Below are 19,327 nucleotides of genomic sequence, written 5' to 3'. Positions count from 1 at the left end.
CTGATTACATTCAATCATGAGAGTCCCAGTTGGGTAGGACACTGACCTTTCTGTTGTCTTGTCAGGAAATAAGATATGTAAACGTAGGATGGGCCACTTGTGCAGCACCATCTTTATGTTGTATTGTAGAAACAATCAAGACAGGCAGCTACTACAGAACAGATTGCGCAAGTTATTCATTTGGAGAAAAAGAAAGTTTAATTTTAACAGCTGAATAGAAATTCAGAGCTTTTTTTTCAGTCCCTGAGAGAACTAAATTGGATTAGGAACACCGCTGAATTCACAATGAGAGAACAAAAAAGTTGCAATGTCTTTGTCCCGCTCTTTAAGGTATGAATAGTCAGCCTCTGCTAAATTGATAAGACAATTTTCTTTAATAAAAGTTATCAAATGATCATTTGCCATAAATGCACAAGTTTGTAAACTCTTGATGATGATCTAAATTCATTTGTAGCATCATTCCCCTCAGTTTCTCCGGCAATCTGGATGTATCTTTTATTGTATACTTTCATTTCATTTTATCCCTGTGCTGCTGGTGCAGTTAGTCACTGTCTGCCTCTTTCTCCATGATTGATGTTTACAGGTCATAGCAATACTCTTAACTCATTAGTTAGAAAGGGAAAGATGGGAGCACTTGCTAGAGTGAGATATTGCCAAGGAACAGAGGGAAGCATTTCGATGGGGAGACAGAGAAACTTAGCATCAGTGTGATAATAGCCCCTGAACTATTGCATGTTTCAATCAATGGAGACAGAAGTAAATAAAAACCAGAGGGGAAGATTCACCGGCATCGATCCCAGCTCAACGCAGACCTTGCTGACAATCTATGGTCTGGCCTGGTAATGCTCCCAGTCATCCACAAAATCAATGAAACTCATCCTTTCAATAGCATCCAATTATTAGCACAAAGTAAAGCCGGCCTTCCACAATAAATTAGAAAACTTTATTGAAAAGCGACACAGAAAAGATAAATGCTAATTGGAATGTGAATAATGTGCAATGTTAAAAAACAATAGTTCAAACAGTCAGGAACAGTTTTAACGGTTGAAGGGATGAAAATTGTGCTGCAATTGAATGATCGGATTTAGGGTCTTTCTGAAAATAGTTGAACAGTTTAATTGAAATTCTGACTCACGTAAGTTTCAGTGTAGTGGTAAGGCAACAAAAAATTCATAGTCGAGAAGGGTTATTTAGACAGTCCAGTGTTTCCAACAATTTCATTTGACTAAGCTTTGAGATTTCAGACCTCAGTGGAGATTTTTTTTTTTTAAACCAGGTTTTTTTCAAATAAAATCTCTTTTGGAATGGTGACCTGTCCAAGAAGGCAGCCAAACAGCAAGTACATAAATAAATTATGTATCCTGACCGAAAGGTACCTGCATGTTTCTACTACTGAAAAGAAGGAAATTCAGCAGGAAACAGCCTGATTAAATCGAGCGCTGTCAGTATGTATTCGACACCACCTGGTGAGTAAATATATCATAAAATGGACCTGTGAACTTTTCAGGACAGTCCAGGTTTTTTTGGCACCCAGTGTGGTGCATTAGGTGAGGAGAGAACCAATGTTCCCCTCTGCCAGCCCCAGAGTAATAACCATTAATTTCCCATCATAGTTTGTGTTAATTAAAACAGCTTAATCGCCATTAAATGTAATGATGTTACATCCCATGTTCACATGTCCAGTTCCACCCATCATCGGCTCGTTATTCAGACTTGCTGGATTAAAACACATTGAGAAGAAATTCTTGTCTCTAATTATCTGCTCTGCTTCATCATTTAATCGGACAAAAACAGATTGTCTGGTGCCACAGCCTCAGCTTCTTTCCTGAGATTAGCATCGATGAAGAGAGATACCGGCAAGAAAGGTTTTATTGTGAAAATGTTAGCATGCAATGTCCTTGTAATCTTTTTAGCGCAAAAAGGGTTTTTCTTCAGAGTATTTGTATTGATGTTCGTAGGACATTCCTCTGAAAGTACTCCATAAAAATGTTGGGTAAGGATGTTAAAATGTTAAAATATTATACGCGGCCATTCTGTTTTAGACTGGGGCATTTTAAACCTTTATTATACAGAGGAGAGAAATAACAAGTAAGGTGGGACAGCACTTACAGTCTGACTGGGAATCAAACCAACAATTACACCTTTGAACCCAATATTCCTACTATTGTTAAACATTTACATGCTTTAAACATTTTAAAAAGAAGTTTTTCTGCAAAATTTTATTAAAAATATTCAACATTAAGATAACAGCCAATCTTTTGAACACCAAATTTTTCCGTTGGGACATCAAGAGCTGTGGGACATCACACACATAGTATTGTGGCTAACGCTAAAAGTTCTAATGATGAATTGAAAACGTAGTTTTAATCTACTGATTAAAAAAATGTAAGTATGTTTAGAAATTTAAATAAATCTCCTTTATAATTGTTTGTGGCGCAAAAGAAAACGAACTGCTAAATTTTAAGGTTGTTTTGGACACGTTTATGAGGCTGTCAGACAATATCTTCTTCAAAACGTTGCAGTTAAAATATCTTTAATCTTATTACAACATTATTTGATGTATTTAATATCTAGCAGTGTTAAATCATCACGGTGGAGCGTGTTCTTTTTGATAGAACTCCTATTGTAGCTAGGCTAATGTTAGCCAGTGTTGCGAAAGGTTCCACGCTTGCTAGGATGGCTCTGCTAGCCATGTCTTCAGATATCATTTATTGTGTAAATTGTGTTAGTTTTTATCTCTTCTTACAGAGTTAACAAAGTGGAGATGAGTATGAAATAAACTCAGAATACGTCACTCGACCGCATTGTGTTTACAACACTGAACAGAAAATACAAATGAGGGAGACAAACAGGAGCCTGTGTGGTGAACTTGAATACATTCGTAGGAGGATTTACAATAATCTATACTTGTAAATAAACATTTGTTAAATGATTTATACAACATGAAAAGAACAGTTCTGTAGTTTGGATACTGGCCCACATATGATAATACAAATAATAAAATCCAATTATCCACCATTCTCTCAATTCAGCATCCCGGTACCAAATTCAGGATTGTAAACTAGTCTGAGGTGTAAGAAAGAACCGGCTTGTGTGCAACAGTGCACTAAACAGGACAGTTTCTACGGCAAGTGAGGGAGGATTATGAGTATAACCGCACTAATTTATGAGCCCCCTCCAAATGTCATAAATCTGCTTGGTTCAACAGCTCATCAACACCACCGCCGTTACGGAACAAAATTTGATAACTGTACTCAACCAAACCCATCAAATCATCCAACACACTTTTGGTGTTTGTCAACATTCATGACAGGGAAAAACCAGAGAGCGATTAATTAATTGTTTATTTGCTAAAAAGAGTTAATAGCAATAATATAATCACCAATAATAACAATGCAAATTAATCAAGTCAAAATCTCAAATGCTTCACGCCTGATTTTGTCATTCCAGGGCAACACAATTGTAATTAATATCATAAATCATGGTTCTGTTCCATTTAGGTGAGTCGGGGCTCTGGTATTGTGCATGTTAGCTGAAAAGAATGGCTGAAAAACTGAATGGAACGGAACCATCATTAATTTCATCAATGACTCCTGTGCTTATATGTCAAAATGGCTGCTGTGTAAAGAGCCTATTAGAAGTTCAATCATTTAACATCCGGGTACAAATACATGTGCATTTCTCTTTAATCAAATAGTTTATTACTAGGCTGCCATTAAGCTCTTGCTGGATTATCCTGGTCATGACATGCACGTAACTTTTGTCTGTGAGTGCTTTAGGGAATCTTTTTTTTGTGTGCATTTTCTACAAGGCAGCATCTTTTATTGGAATATCAACAAGACCATACTTGTGATATTCCAAACATTCCCCACCCCCTCTCCCAACCATCTCATATCAAGAGTGAGGCCTTCTTTCCCTGCATTGTTGGCTGAAGTGCTGGTAGGACACACTTGCTCACAGTATGGACTGGAGAGAAAATCTGATTAAACAATTAGTGTCAATTAGCCCCGACCAAATCATTCTACAAACAATTGGTCTCTAGTGCCCGGCTTAATTACAGGCGACTTTCAGCTCCTTATCACGAGCCATGTCGCCTGTGATTCATGTCCGACTCACGTCTGTCCCTCAAGCACCATCAATTACCCACCAGTAAACAAATCCACCAGGAAAAAAAAGAAAAAAAAGAAGAAGAAGCAGGTCCCAGGCCTGATTAGCATACCTCTATGTATGCTTGTCAGCTGCTGAGCAACTGCAAGTGATCAGAGCAGCTCCGTGATGAGATGAGGATGATAAAACCAGGCCTCTAATAAAGCCTGACTTGAGTTTTTAAATCACATTTTGTTCTGGAAAGATTCTTAAAGAGTTCCCTTTCAAGACTGAATTCTGGAAAATGAATTAAAATTGGAGGTGAAACAGTTCCCAAAATCCAAGCTTCGGTTCGTATCACGGTTGCTGCTTGATTTTGGTTTGTTGCTGTAAAGTACACGATATTATCACACGTCTAACAATTTACCACCATCGACATAATATTTCAGCATTTCTAGTATTGCAAAATGGTATAAAAATTTTTTTTAAAAGAATTAGTCACCCGCTGCACTGTAAGGAAAAAGGAGACATGAAATGTGGGTTTCAATTCGTTTTATTTGAAAATAAAGCGAGTAAACAGTCTAAGAACCAAGAAACTGTTGTACCTATACATGTGGAATTTGAATTCAAACAGTACCCTTTTCTTACGGTTTGGTGTGACATCCCTAATTAAAAGACGTATTTCTTTTTCATTTATAGTTCACAATCGGAGTGGTACAGAGGTACAACCACACCTCAGACTGTGAGCTGCTTGATTTCATAAACACTCGCACTTATACACAGAACGTACACAATGCAGCAAACGTGTGAAGGAGAGCGACAGCAGGCGTGATGACATGTTAAATTACCCCCGTGATGTATAGCTTAATGAACCCCTTGTGTTGATCACGCTCCACATTAATCAACAGCCATGAACAGATTCCCTTATTTTCTCAATGCTGCCTTGATAAACTGCAATTTCATTTAACCTTGGACAGCAACTTTAATAGCTTCCACAGGACAACTGTCAATACTTCCCTGGGTATACAGTGATTAAATTGCAAGGCGAGAAGTGTGTCCCAGCATTTCCTCATGCTCATCCTGGATCTCTCCCTCTCTCTCTCTCTTTCTCACCCCCCATCCCCCCCCCCCCTCCTTATACTTCAAATCACAATTTGTACTTTCACACTTACACAGTCTGCACTCAAAAGCCAAAGTCAAAACAGACACTTGGGCCTCCACTCTGCAATCACCGGAATAATCTCTTGTTGGGGTTTGCGGTGTTGCTTTGACACACACATTAATATGTCGTTTCAGAAGCTCACTTTTACATTATAATGTTGCATTTACATGACAATAACCTGTTGATGCCTTTTCAGTTTGAATGAGCTTCACTTGTTGAGCTCAAGAATTTTTTTTAAAGGAACTGTGGGTACGTTGCAACAACAACAACAAAAAAAGATGGAAATGTGCATTACGCCAGAAATTTGCGATAAAAGATGACACATGGCTGTGAACAGAAGAAGAAGTCCACGTGAGCGAACGATGGAGGGCGGTTTCGAGAAAGGACCTTCGATTTCAAGGCTACAAGCTGTGACTGTTCTAAAACAACAACTGCGACTGAACGAGTTGTGTACCGTCCTCACATGAAGTTTGAGAAGTTCCTCAAAGACGGTGATGGTCAGTAACGTGACTCAGGGCTTCGCTACGTTGAGGTTTTTTGATTTAAGGCTTTCAGTCCTCTGTTTTGAACTTTTAAAATCAAAATCAACCTTAAGCAAGCGTGAACATTTTTTTGTTGCAACGTTTGTTTTGTTTTTTAAATGTTTGTTGTTCCCATTCCCATTCTCTGATGCTACACGGCAAGAGTCTGACGATGGTAAGATGTTTTACGGGCGAACGTGTACATTTTTTCTGTGTTTGGTGAAATTTTGATTCTGAAGAGATGGAGCTTGTGGAAGGATTTGTGTCATCACAAATAATTGGAAAGCTAATCCTGGTTTAAACTCAAGGGAAAATAGAAGATGGTTAAACAGGTGGAATTTGAAGGGTCTTAATGTGTTTTTTTTTTCGGAACAATGTCAGACAATGTGTGTTCGTTATGAATACTTTTGTACACAAAAGGCTACGGGCGTGGATGCGGCCTTTAAATTTGCCTGTAACTTCACATCTGCGTCATCCCTTTAACCTGTGCAGATAATGAACATATCAATACAACCTCACTGCCAGGATTGCAACCATGAAGCTACCAAAACTTTTGGGGCAGCGTGAAATATATTCCGAGTTAAATTCAATCTACCTCCCCAGAATTTGAGGTGAGCAGTCTCATGGGGGAATTTCTCCATCACCTTTATTTGCCGTTTCTAGATTTTGTTGTTGTCCATGAGCTTAATGGACAGGCTAAAACAAGATGGTGACAGGCAATGACGTGAGCCCTGTCATAATGATTTTCTGTGACATCCTCCACCCTTGTCAATTTAGCATAAATTATCAGCCATGAAAGGCCTGCTGGCTGATTAAAACCAATTGTCTGGGTAGGGAAGGACAAGGCAACCTCTTTATTATATGATAAACTAAGTTAATGGAAGAAGACAATTTCCCCTCTGGGAAATCGGACTGACTCTTAATTAAAACATTGTGTTTTCTCTGCTGGAATAGAAAGACCTTTCTGTTATTCCACCATGCACTTGAATGAAACTTTACAGATAATGTGAAAGATAAACAGAAGCTACTCACACGGCTTAGGAAAACGGGTACTCCTCCTTTTCTGTCAAGGGAGGAGATTGGAAATGGAGGATTTACACGTAGCTTGCAAATGTAATCAACGCCAATCAGATGACAATCGCTCTCAACAACAGCATTTTTTTAACAGATTTGTTTATCGCAAAACACGTGCATGACACTTGGTAATTATGATCTCAAGACACATTATCACCTTTGGGGAACATGTTTCATTATCACATCCAGAAGATTCCAAGTTGGTGTGCTGCCTGAGAGAAATCTGTGTTTTAGCTCGGGCTTCAGCGCAGCTCAGTGAACAAAACAGGTTTGCCTGTGTGCTCCTCTGATGACATAAGAGAAAAGCAAACATTTCTCTGTCTTGCGCCTCTCGTTGGCTTCCTCCACCCACACTTGAGAGGTGACAGGCGTACACCCGGACTTCCATTATTATCCAACACAGAAAGAATGCCTCCAGGAGGATAATTACTGAAACTTGAAGAGCCAAGGCTAATCCTAAGTACTTCACTTTGTATGACTGCCTCGCCCGCCTGTCTCTTAGACTGCTGCTCACACTGACAAAGTGCAATGTTGGGCTCACTGAAAGTCAATAAGAAGACCTCGTGGCCTGCAGATGTAGCGGTCAAGCTACGTACTAGTAACTCTTATTTCTATTTATTATATTTGAAAAAAAAAGCATGTTGAATCTATCAACTCCAACAAAACAAGAGAAATACATCCGAGTAAATCATTCCACAAAATGTGTTCCGACAATCGATGAGGAATCTTTCAGAATAATAAAATGAGATGCAGGAAGGCAGCACTGACATGTACAAGCTGAAGTCTCGTCCTGGCACCTGGCGTCAGGCCTGATTTGAGTGACAGCGTCAGGAGGATCGTTAGCGCCTCGTCTTGATACAGTTGTGTAAAAAGACCCATCACCTGGCACCCACCGCACCTCTGAGGATGTTCGTTATCTAGCATACAATTATCTTACTGTAGAGAGAATTTATGCAAATCAGCAGCGAGGGACGAAGTATTGTGAAATATACAAAAAAAAGCAACTTTTAGGTGAAAAGGCTTAAAGAGGCATTTATCTGAATGTATAAAGGGAAGAGCTGCTCCTTGGTTTGATTATTTTCTTCAGAGGGTCCTAACTTAAAAGGAGGGAGGTAAAGTTTTTTTGGCAGCTCCCTCCCTTCATCCCAGCAGAAACCAGAAGCTCCCGGCCTGCCAGACAAAGCCAGGAACAGCTGGCTGATCGATACCCGACAAAAGCTCAGAGGTTAGAGCAGTCAAAAGATTGTTAACTAGCCATTTTATTTGCCAGACATTTATATCATTGTTTATGGTTCAGTGCATCTCTTCAGTACGGGCCATGCTGCACACCTGTGCTTGGAGCACTTTCAGGGCCTCTTCAGACACTTTTCATGACCCTCAGGATGAAAATGATAGCTGATACTGTAGATAGATGAATACATAGATAGCTACATCATTTATATTCATTCCATCACTTTTTTGCATCTTAGTCAGGAGCTCATTTGAAAGCTAAAAGTGACCCTGAAAAAAGCTGACTAGCTGCCTCTATGGTGTTGTTTGGAAGCATTAATGAGTGCATCTGTAAGGCAGATCTATGTGCGCTGATGCTGCTGGAGGATAATACCGCTTGTATTTTTACATTCCTGCATATACATGATGCGTATTTATGTTTGTGTGAATATTAGTGTACCACTACAGCCTTCCAGCTGGTAACACATGGCTTTGCTGCCACCAACCTGGCTCGTGTTGTGAGTGTCCCTGCAGGCTGGCAGAGAAGGAGACCCTCTCTGCGGCTCACCCAGGCGGAGAGGGGCTTCCTGCACATCTTTTGTCACACCATTTGGGCCCTTGTGTCTGTGGCTGCCCTGCTCCGGACCCACTTGGCAGCTCACCGTGCAGACGGACATCTGCTCTTTCCAACCTCCTGGTGAATAGAGAAAACAACAACCAACAGACCTTGGTCTCTTACTTTCTGCTCTGAGTACTTTGATGAATACAGTTGCATATTCTATCTATTCATCTATCTATCTATCTATCTATCTATCTATCTATCTATCTATCTATCTATCTATCTATCGAATTTACAAATGCATCATCTATTTAATTGTTATAAGTTAATACCAGTGTCTAGATAAAGTACCCTATATATTTCTATTTAGAAATAACTGTGCAGAAAAATAGAGTAATTATGACTATTCTGCCGGAGCCACAGCGGTCGTCTAATTGCTGTGTGAAACCACAAGTGATTACCTTCCCCAGAAATATCTTTCATAGCAACGACTTCAGATGAGCGAGTCGCCTAGTAAATCTTCACATTAAAGTATAGTTCTGACTCCTTTCTCCCGCTTTTCTAGGCGGAGTGATTCTGCAGCACGCAATATTGAACCCACTTTGTTCGTGCTCAGCGGCCCAGAATAACTCGGTCATTATGGTGGCTAAAGGGACAGGTTTTGAGTTTGATTTCATGATGGTAATATAGCCCATGTGTGTAGGAGAAGAAAGCCTTCAATGGGGACATCTGTTCAATGCGGCTTACAGTTACAGCCGTGCGATAAGAACAACCTGTGCACACCATATGAACTAGGGGCGACCCTCTGAATGGCTGCAACAGGCAACAAAAGACTTTTAGGGAAGAAGTGGTGCCTTAAGAATAAATTAAACTATTTACCTGGATTAAATATCCTACGTTGCTTCAGCAGAAAGACGTGTCCTGTCAGCTGACCTCTGCTCTTGTTGCTATGATCGCTTGGTAATTTGTCACCAGAGGCCATCATGTCTCCCGCAGCACCAGTCCACATCTTGCTCTCCAAATGCGCGAAATCACGATGGCGCATAATATAATGAAAAAAGCAACCACCCCATTTAAAGGAAGAGGTGAAATTCACTTGCACTATTGATTATTTTATACTGAATAATAAAATAAAGTGCTGTTAGATATTTGTGTACGGAAAAGGGGGGTCGTCTGATTTTTTTTTCCCCCCTCCAAGTTATACCTGACTGACTATCCAGTGTAACATTTATCTGGCACCGTCCACAGTCACACCGGCAGCGAGAGATGATGTGTTTTACTCTGCTGAGAGCAAACGTGGAGGGTCAATCAATGCACTGCGGAGCGGAGCAGCACGGTATGTAGGTTTTATACTCGTCTTACTTACTTTGTCACATTTTATTTGCATCAGACATCATTGCGTCATGCTGGAAAATGTTATTATTTTCATGTGGGATTATGGAGTCGAAATAATGAAAACGAAGCAAAACGGATCGATAGATTATTATCTGCAAGGTGTGTGTGAATGTGATGTGAGATTTACCCTTGATTTCATGTAATTTATTTAGTTTTCCTGCAATTATTTTAAAGGTGTGGAACAGGTGCATACACATGAATATATATATATATATATATATATATATATATATATATATATATATATATTTATATATACATACATACACACATATATATACATATATACATATATATTTAGATAGAGTTAAAGATGTATGTAATTATAAGCAGCTTGACTACACAAATAGATTCATGATTAAGATGCAAAAAATTAAAATTGCCGTATACACAGTGTTAATGCATTCTTAGTTTTTTCAACTGCGTGGAATTAGAAAATAATCTTTTATTTTTTTCCACACCTTCATATTTTCTTTTCCTTTTTCCTTTTTTTTTTTTTTTTTTTTACACCTGAAGGTAAAGCAATGTAAATTAATCCCAAAAAAAACTGTAGTCCAATCCTAGAAACACAGGAATTAATCAGATAGTCCATCTATCACGCTGTGTAATAAAGGAAGCGACATGGGTAAGGCAGATGATGTGATGAATAATCCCTGGTCGTTTTAATTAACTTTTCCCTGTCCTGTAATGACCAAGCTGGTCAACAGACCCGGTCAATAAGCATGTTAATATCAAACAAATAAAACTGCGGATGATTAAAAACCTCCTGCGTTATTAAATTTGAAATTCAAATGAAATTTATGCTTCCAGTGCACACTGCATGCTAATAGCTGCCAGAGTCCCAGGGTTCACACACATGCTTTGCCTCCAACTTCTTATTATGTAACGAGAGCTTCACTTATAGATTTAACTAAATGTCAGTGGTTAAAGTGATGAACCTATTCAATATAAGCAGCATGTCATTTTATTTTCAGTCTGACTCAGAGTGCAGTCACTTAATTTAATAAATAACTCACTTAACCTGCGCCACAAACATTATCTATATTGCCAATAACCCTGAGAATTTTGCATTTTTTGAATTTTGTCATTTCAAGGCCAAAAAGAAGGAGAAGGGGGGGGGGGCCCATCGACCTCCTTCATCTTGTGTTTTTCCTCTAATATGGCGCAGGAAGTGAATAATCCTCCTGTGTGCTCCACTTGGGGCCTAGGAGACTTAATCAAAACTGTCAAGATAATTGAACACAATTACACTAATGTGAAAGTTGCAATATAGCAGAACAATGCGGCCTTTTTATCGCGCGTAATAGTTTGTGGATATTAACTTAAGACACGCAAAATCCTGAGGGGTGATTTATGCCACAGCTCTTCAAAAAAGAAAGAAAAAGAAGAAAATGAGGAGAGTGGGGGAGAGAGAGAGAGAGAGAGAATCTTTCAAGATACCTGGAAACTTTTAAACCATACTTCTAAAAAAAAAATACACCTTTCTGCACAGATTGTAGAGGAGTTAAACTAGTTCAAACACATTTATATTGATGCGAAATAGTTGACATAAAACTATTCAAGCGGAGATTATTTCCAGCATAATAAAGAGCATCATAAAGTGAGATGAAAATTGGAAAAAAGGGGGTTTTAAAGGGAGTATAATTTTATTGACAGTATCAGAGTGGCTGTCTTTGCTCTTCGGTGCTGTGGAGTTTACCAACCTCCCACTACACCCAGGCACAGGTCGTCATCCCCTTAGGCCTATTTCTAATTTATGGAATGTGATGTTCTGTAAAATTTCAATAAGTGGCCCCCTAATTCCTCCTCCCTTATTCACTCTCATTTAACTTTACCTTCCTTCCGCTGTCTTTTATTATGGAGGGGGCGGTGGGGGTGGATGGGTGGGGGGGTACGGGGGCGGGGAGCTGTCTGAGGCGCTCTATTGATGACCTCACGGTACTATGTGGCAGTGCGGCAGGACGGAGCCGCTGATTGGTCGCCCGTGTCACAGCGGCACTTCAAAGCCAGAGAGGAGCCTACAATTGTGGAAGAATGGGCGGAACACATCATTGTATTGCACACCTCTAAAAAAACAGTGCTCTGATTCATAAATATAAAAAGATCCTCTGAGGAGGGCAGTGTTTTTGTGTGATGGCAACTTCACTTCTAGGGGTGAGTCTAAAGGACTTTCTTACTGGTTTAATTAGTTCTTGTCATTGTCCGGTCGGTGGATGGGGGATTAAACTTACATCGCTCGCAAAATAGCAGCAAAGCTTTGGATATATTTTCAGCAAGCGGCTGGTGAGAGAAAGCTGAAGCTCTTTAGACGAGGTAGAAGTTGGTGCTTGTGCGTAAAAATACGCACGTTTACTTGTGTTTTGCGCACTCTTATCCGGCGTGTTTTTTTTCCCCCTACTTTTTGTTTGTCCAGGTAGGAAGTGATAATAATCTGTTGTACTGATTTCAACAACTAAGTTTTGGTGGGGGGTTTATTTACGTTGAAACCCTGTTTTTTTTTTTTTTTTAAATGTCTGGAACGAATCTGTTCAAATCACAGGTCACTTACAGTTGTTCTTGTCCCTCCAGGAGGAGCCGAGGTTAGGATCGACTCCTTTAGCCATGTTAGCTGCAACATGCAACAAAATAGGGAGTCCGAGCCCTTCACCGTCCACTATTTCGGATAATTCTTCATCATTTGGGAAGGGCTTCCACCCGTGGAAACGAGCTGCGGCCAGCAGCTGCAGCCTGGGATCCGGCCTGTCCGGTTTCGGGGTGTCCCGAAACGGATCTGGCATCTCGGACTCTTTCGGCACCAACAGCTCTTCTGGATCCAGTGCTTTTTCCCTCACGTCTGGTACCTCGTCAAGTTCCCATTTTGGAAACGACTATTCAGTTTTCCAGGCGTCTGTTTCGAACAGCTCTCAAGAGTCCAGCCACCAGCCTGTTTTCATCTCCAAGGTGCACACCTCTGTGGACAGTTTACAGGGCATCTACCCCAGGATGAGCGTGGCGCATCCCTACGAGTCCTGGTTCAAATCGTCTCATCCCGGCATCCCCACGGGAGAGGTAGGAACCACCGGAGCCTCTGCTTGGTGGGATGTTGGAGCGGGATGGATTGACGTTCAGAATCCTAACGGAGCAGCACTACAGACGTCCTTACATTCCGGTGGACTCCAGACGTCCTTACACTCTCCTCTGGGCGGATATAATTCTGATTACTCCAGTTTAAGTCACTCTGCTTTCAGTACAAGTCCCTCTCCACACCTGTTGACCACCGGCCAGCACCTGATGGACGGGTTCAAGCCAGTGTTATCCTCTTATCCGGACACAAGCCCCTCTCCGTTAACTGGGGCAGGGGGGACTATGCTCTCCGGGGGTCCTCCAACGTCGTTAGCGGGGTCCCCGAGGTCATCTGCGCGGCGGTACTCGGGCAGAGCCACATGCGACTGTCCAAACTGTCAGGAGGCGGAGAGACTGGGACCGGCGGGCGCCAGCCTTCGTAGAAAAGGTCTCCACAGCTGTCACATCCCCGGTTGTGGGAAGGTGTATGGGAAAACGTCGCACCTAAAGGCGCATTTGCGGTGGCACACCGGCGAGAGGCCGTTTGTGTGTAACTGGCTCTTTTGTGGGAAAAGATTCACGCGTTCCGACGAGCTCCAGCGACATTTACGCACACACACCGGGGAGAAACGATTCGCCTGTCCGGTGTGCAATAAGAGATTTATGCGAAGCGATCACCTGAGTAAACATGTAAAAACTCACAGCGCCGGTGGATCCGCCGGCTCTGGCTCCGGTGGCAGCGGAGGGAAGAGGGGGAGTGATACCGACAGCGAGCACAGCGCACCGGGAAGCCCTCCGTGCCATTCCCCCGACCTGTTGCACCCACCTGAGTCCACTCAGGGAGTAGGCATGAACGGCCTCTAACTCCGCTCCACCACCACAAGTGTTGGGACGGAATTGTTCGGTAAGGACATGAACGTGGACATATACTCCGGTGTATGCGTTAATAATTCACCTTGAGTGTCGCCACCATGAGAAAAAAAATAAGGCCTGTGCGTTTCTTTACGTTGTTTGAGACTTTTTATTTCCATAACTGATCCACCAGAGCAAAACCTCTCACTGATAAACATCTCCGGTGTGAAAGTGTCATCACGTTCTTGTGGCAACACTGGAACCGGAATCCTTTCATTTCCAAATGATAGAAAACACAGCAGTGAAAGAAAAAGGAAGACAAAAAAACGAGAGTCTGCCAAATGTGTTGCTGTCATATATTTGGATCACAAGCAAACTCTGGGCACTTTATTATCGAGCGAGAGAAATGGGTGGTCCCCGCGGGTGGAAGCTCGGTAGAGTTCTGGTAAGATTTGGAGATGGTTTTGTTTTACCTGTCTGATCCTTACAAGCGTGTGACCATAGAGGAACAGTTCCCGGTTTCTATTACGTATTGCTCTTCATTCCACACGCCTACGGTATAGTGCGTCAAGCCAAGTTTGGAAAGAGGTGACTTATAGTTCACCTCGCTGCAAATGACAAAAATAAATAAAAAAAAAAGATGTGTTGTAAATAATGAGATCTGTAGGTTAGAAGAAACCCGATGTAAAGGTGAGTAATGTATTTGTCCAGGAGACGATTTTGTATAGGTATTTCTAGTTGTATATGGACTCTAGTAAATATTTGAAAATATACGGAAATGTACTTGGATTTTTCTTTGACATGATATGAAATGTATTGTGGGGAGTTCTATTTAACCACCAGTTTTTCTTGTATTTTAGGGGTCTATCATTAGGCGCACTTTGAATTTGTTTGTAAGGTTTCGAAATAATTTACTGTTTACCCACTCGTTTAATTTAAGTAAGCATGTTGTAAAGTGATTTTAATTTTACAATGAAATTTTTTTTCTCTCTCTCTCTCTCTCTCTCTCTGTCTCTCACTCTCTCTCTCTCTCCTCCGAGAATGGCTTTTTATGTGAGCCACTCAATAAAGTCAGTATGAATTCAGAATCAGTCGATCGACTCAGTTTGTTTGATTGTTGAGTCGAAGTAACCTCGCTAGAGAGTATTTGAAATTATTTGAGTGTCTTGGATTATTTTATTTTATTTTCTAAATAATTACACGATGAAATACGCAGCAGCATCGGGCCCTCAACCAGAAAAAAAAAACTTACAATAACTTAATTGCAAAAAAAAAGACATTAAAAAAATGCCTGCGTAAAAAGGAAAATACAAATGTGTTTTAATAATGAAAATTCAGGCTGAATTCAAAAAGTCTTTTAGGTTATTTTTATGAAGGAGAAACTCCTGAGGCCGTAGCAGCGCTCGTCAGACTGCATGATGCTGTTAAACCGCCGATAAATCTATATTTAATAATCATACGGAACATGTGACGTAACCTACAATCATTCTGAAAGTACCCGCTGATATTCTCGTTTATTTACACGAGAGACTGAATTTATGCCCAGTTAACCAAATCCTTTTCTTGTGTTCAGCGGATGTTCCCCCAGAACACTCGCAAGATTTATCAGATTTAAATTGTGCTCTTATTGTGATAAGTAGCTTAAGAGGTTAAAAGAACAAAAATCGCATATTATTGACAGCAATGTGTATAATATTTAATGCTTTTAACAGAAGCGGAAGTGAACGTGAGTCTTCTTTAACTTGGGTTCATTGACTGAAGTTTAGACGAAATCATTTGTTGATACAATTCCCAGTGTTTGGTGTTGGATTTTGGTTTAAACCTGCGCTCAAATTATTGTCTCAGCCAACGAGGGATATTGTTGGACATGACGTCATAATTTAGGCGTTTTCTCTTTTTTTTTGCATGTCTTTTGGAACTGATAAACCAAACAACCCTAGTTTTTATTGAACTTTTAGAAACGTTTCTGGGTTTGAACGCAAATGCACGTACTCACTCTTCCACGGTGAGAGATGGAGCTGACGCCTAATGGATTCACTCCGTCGTTTGATAAGTACATTATAAAAATGTCTAATTTCACGTCCACGGTTACCCACACGTTGGAAAAGCTGTATCTGCGTGCTGGGCTCACTCAGATGTGGGTGAACTAGAACCAGCACCCTGCGAACTTCTGTTAAAAAGGCTCGTTCTTAAATCCAGCACTGTAGCGCCATCTAGTGTCGATTCCTCCATCTAACAGGAAAATAAGTAGACAAGCTGATACAGCTCCTCAATTTTGGATTTTGATGGTTTGGTTTTGGACAATTTTAATTTTAAGAAATCAGATCACTAAAGGGGTTTGCCTCAAACTAATCTGAAGCAGAAACTTCACATTTTCATCAACATGGCCCTCACAAATTACATTTGAATTTTGAGCAGAACAAAGACGACGTGTCAGGTTTGAGTGATCGTCTTTCAGGGCTGAAGGACAGTCTGGACATTTGGAGCTAATCAGGACTCACACATCTCCTGCTTTGTCACTCATCGTTATACTTTCTAAGACATTTCAGAGATTCAAAACTTTTAATTTGCAAATCTTCCGAATAAGTCTCTCAACATCTCACTCTCCATGAGGTGGGCTACAAATCTTTTGGATAAAAAAAAACCCCTCCTCACTCTGATATCTAATTGTCATAAATTCAAATCCACTTTTCCCCAACTCCTTTATTCATGCTCTGAAAATATAGTTCTTCCATATTTTGTTGTTTTAGCACTAATCTGAAATTATTGCTGGTTCCTTCGTCTTCCCCTGAAACCCCTTAGCAGCTTAGTCTGTCGTTCGATTCTCATTCGCACGTTTTTTTTTACACTTTATTCCAACTTTATGGTTCAAGATAAAGTCAAAATTTTCTTTTAGTGAAGTAAAGTTATGGGGGGGGGGGGGGATCAAGTGGAGGAATATATTCACAGAAAGCCAGATTAAAAAAACTAATTCAGTTTACAACTTTCTATTTTGAATAATGTTTGATGTCATTTCTTTTATACTGTAATTTATGTTTTGTGTCTGAGGAAGCTGTGAGGGCGATGGAATCTGGATCAGTCAGCAGATATATTAGCACAAGCTGACTCAACCTGGCCAAACGCCTTTGAGGAGTTGTTCCTTTACACTAAAAACAACACTCCTGCATTCTCTGATACGTGAAGTATTTAGTGACCATAAAGTGAAGCTGAGTGGTTGCGGTCTTCATGTTGTCATACAGCAAACACCTTCTCAGCAGCACCGCCAGCTCTCCAGAGGAAGCACCGTGCCAGGATGAGAGGGCTGCCAATCATGGACGACGGCCACATTAACAGCTCAAAACACAGCGGCCAAACCCATCAAGCCTGATCCACTTTGAAATCAGGGAAGAGAAATAACAACATCATCTTTGGGAAATCATGACTTCATTAGGCCTTCATCTAGGCAGAATCAGGGTTTAGACTGAGGCTGAGGTACGATGATTCATATCAAGTTTCCATCAGTGAATCAGTGTCAACACCTCTCATCCATGATTCATCTGTGGCCAATTTACTGGTTAAAACCACCAACCACATTGTCATTGCCATCAGGCCAACCGGTCTCTGGGGGAAGGTAATTTGACAAGGTTCAGAGGTTAGTCAAAATAATCAGCAGTAATTGCTGAAAAACTGTCAGGGAGCCCTTATACAATGCTTTCAGTAAATTAGATTCGTCCATGTCACAGGTGGCGTTTCACCTGTCTAACTGAGTGGAATACCGAGAGTTTTCCACACTTATAATCATCGATGAATATGAAGCAAGCTAAGCTAACCTCTGATGGGTTCTACAGGATTGACTGAAACGTTCCCACCACCGCAAATAATAAGTGAACGGCAATACTGCAACACAGCATGCTGAGTCAGAGCAGAAGCAACTGCAACGACTGTCTATCAGAAAGCTCCATGCTGCCACAGCTTTTCAGCGTTCTTAAGCGCCATAAATATTTCGCTTTGTCGTTCATTTAAATATCTATAAACATAAGTGAATGTTTCTTAGCTGTGTGATTCCTGAAGATCCAAAGTAGGCAGATACAACCAGGGATGGGACTGAAATAAATCTGGCACAGAAACCAAGAAAATAGGTCCATTTACCGGTGAGCTCCAAAAAAATACAAGCTTATATTGTTTGGGTATTGAAGCGTCGCTGTGTAACAGAATAAAGGGTTGTTTTTTTGGGGCGGAGCTCAGGATCTATTCTCTTCCTTTCTGTGGTGGATCTTTTTTAGTCCTGCACTTCTATATGTTTTTTGGACGCAAGCACAATTGATCTTCTTGGGACCCAAACACAGGCAGATCTCGCTTGGGCCACTTTCAGCAGGGGTGAAGGTCACTGCGGCTTCGTCCGAGGTAAAAATGCCTCCATAAAATGTTTTCAGATGATTATTTCCTAAAAGGTTGATGTGAAACGGCATCTCTCATACACTCTCCTATGCTTGCTAAAGTAAATATTCATATACAATATAAAATGTGATAAAATTCCAAAAAAAAAGAGGCTTGCCCTCTACTTCCCCTACAGTTCCGACATCTTGTGCTGATTTGATCACACGACATGAAAGAAATTGAAAAAAAAGATCAATGTGGCCGCATATGGATAATTCCTTTTACACCGAAATATTAATATAAAATATAAGAAGCCGTTAAATAGCGAACATAAAAATGGTGAATTGTGCATTAAATGAAAAATACATGTGTCGAACACATTTGTGGTATCAAATATAGAGGGTCAGCTAAGTTTCAGAAAAGTTCGACTTGTCACCGGATTCGATCATCTCCTGATGATTTCAATTCCCATGACATGCAAGCTGTTGAAAAATTAGGAATTTTGCAAAATACACGTTCCACTAAAACATCCATATAAAATATGGCAGGGAATACATTTCCAAAAAAGGAAGTATTTCCTATAATTCCAATCCAGTACTAATTTCTGGAGCTGCTTTAGAGTTCTTGGGTAACTAGAAACGGAACCTACTGAAAAGAAAAAAATCTTTTGTCAATATGATGGACAAAGTGTTTTTCACATTACATTTTTTTGGGGGGGGACTTTTAAATGGTAAAAGAAAGGTCCGTCCTTTACTTTCCATCTCATCCTAGTGTCTGGCTCTGATTTGGAGTCGCGACACCACATGACATGGAAGCTACTGAAAAAAACAAGACTGGATTTAGCAGTTAAAGGGATTCGAGAGGCTTCGAAAAAAGTTCAGGCTCTCTAGACTTTTCTTTTAAACAGTTTGAGGGCCCTGACAGCCTGCTACTCCTAGAGTCCAACAGCCCGAGAACACTGGACATGTCAACCAGCTCACCTCTCACTGGAGGCACTGATGACTCTGACAAAGTGAATGGTAGAGAAATAGCCCCACCAAGTGACCATTACAAGAAAGACAGGCTCTCTCA

General features: G+C 40.6%; 2 protein-coding genes across 3 annotated transcripts in view; one reads left to right on the top strand and one right to left on the bottom strand.

Moving 5' to 3' along the window:
* Window positions 1-19,327, bottom strand: part of LOC147253477 (uncharacterized) — a 79,161-nt gene that overhangs the window by 19,398 nt on the left and 40,436 nt on the right. Inside the window, exon 2 of the mRNA XM_086217264.1 lies at window positions 8,559-8,746. Within this exon, the coding sequence (XP_086073390.1) occupies window positions 8,559-8,746 (188 nt within the window). The remainder of the gene's footprint in view (window positions 1-8,558; window positions 8,747-19,327) is intronic.
* sp8b (sp8 transcription factor b) lies at window positions 5,887-14,819 on the top strand. 2 transcript variants are annotated; one of them, XM_086217263.1, is made up of 3 exons: window positions 5,887-5,944; window positions 9,860-9,947; window positions 12,575-14,819. In XM_086217263.1, the coding sequence occupies exon 3, from the start codon at window positions 12,608-12,610 to the stop codon at window positions 13,910-13,912; it is 1,305 nt and encodes a 434-aa protein (XP_086073389.1). In that variant the 5' UTR covers window positions 5,887-5,944; window positions 9,860-9,947; window positions 12,575-12,607; the 3' UTR covers window positions 13,913-14,819. The 2 variants fall into 2 exon arrangements, with proteins under 2 accessions (XP_086073389.1, XP_086073388.1); XM_086217262.1 differs by lacking the exons at window positions 5,887-5,944; window positions 9,860-9,947 and adding an exon at window positions 12,140-12,160.

This window comes from Aulostomus chinensis, chromosome 11, assembly GCF_037954235.1.
Source record: "Aulostomus chinensis isolate RoL2024-O1b breed Wild chromosome 11, RoL_Achi_v1.0, whole genome shotgun sequence".
In the NCBI taxonomy this organism is placed as follows: Eukaryota; Metazoa; Chordata; class Actinopteri; order Syngnathiformes; family Aulostomidae; genus Aulostomus; species Aulostomus chinensis.
This window is presented reverse-complemented; position numbering and strand designations above follow the sequence as displayed.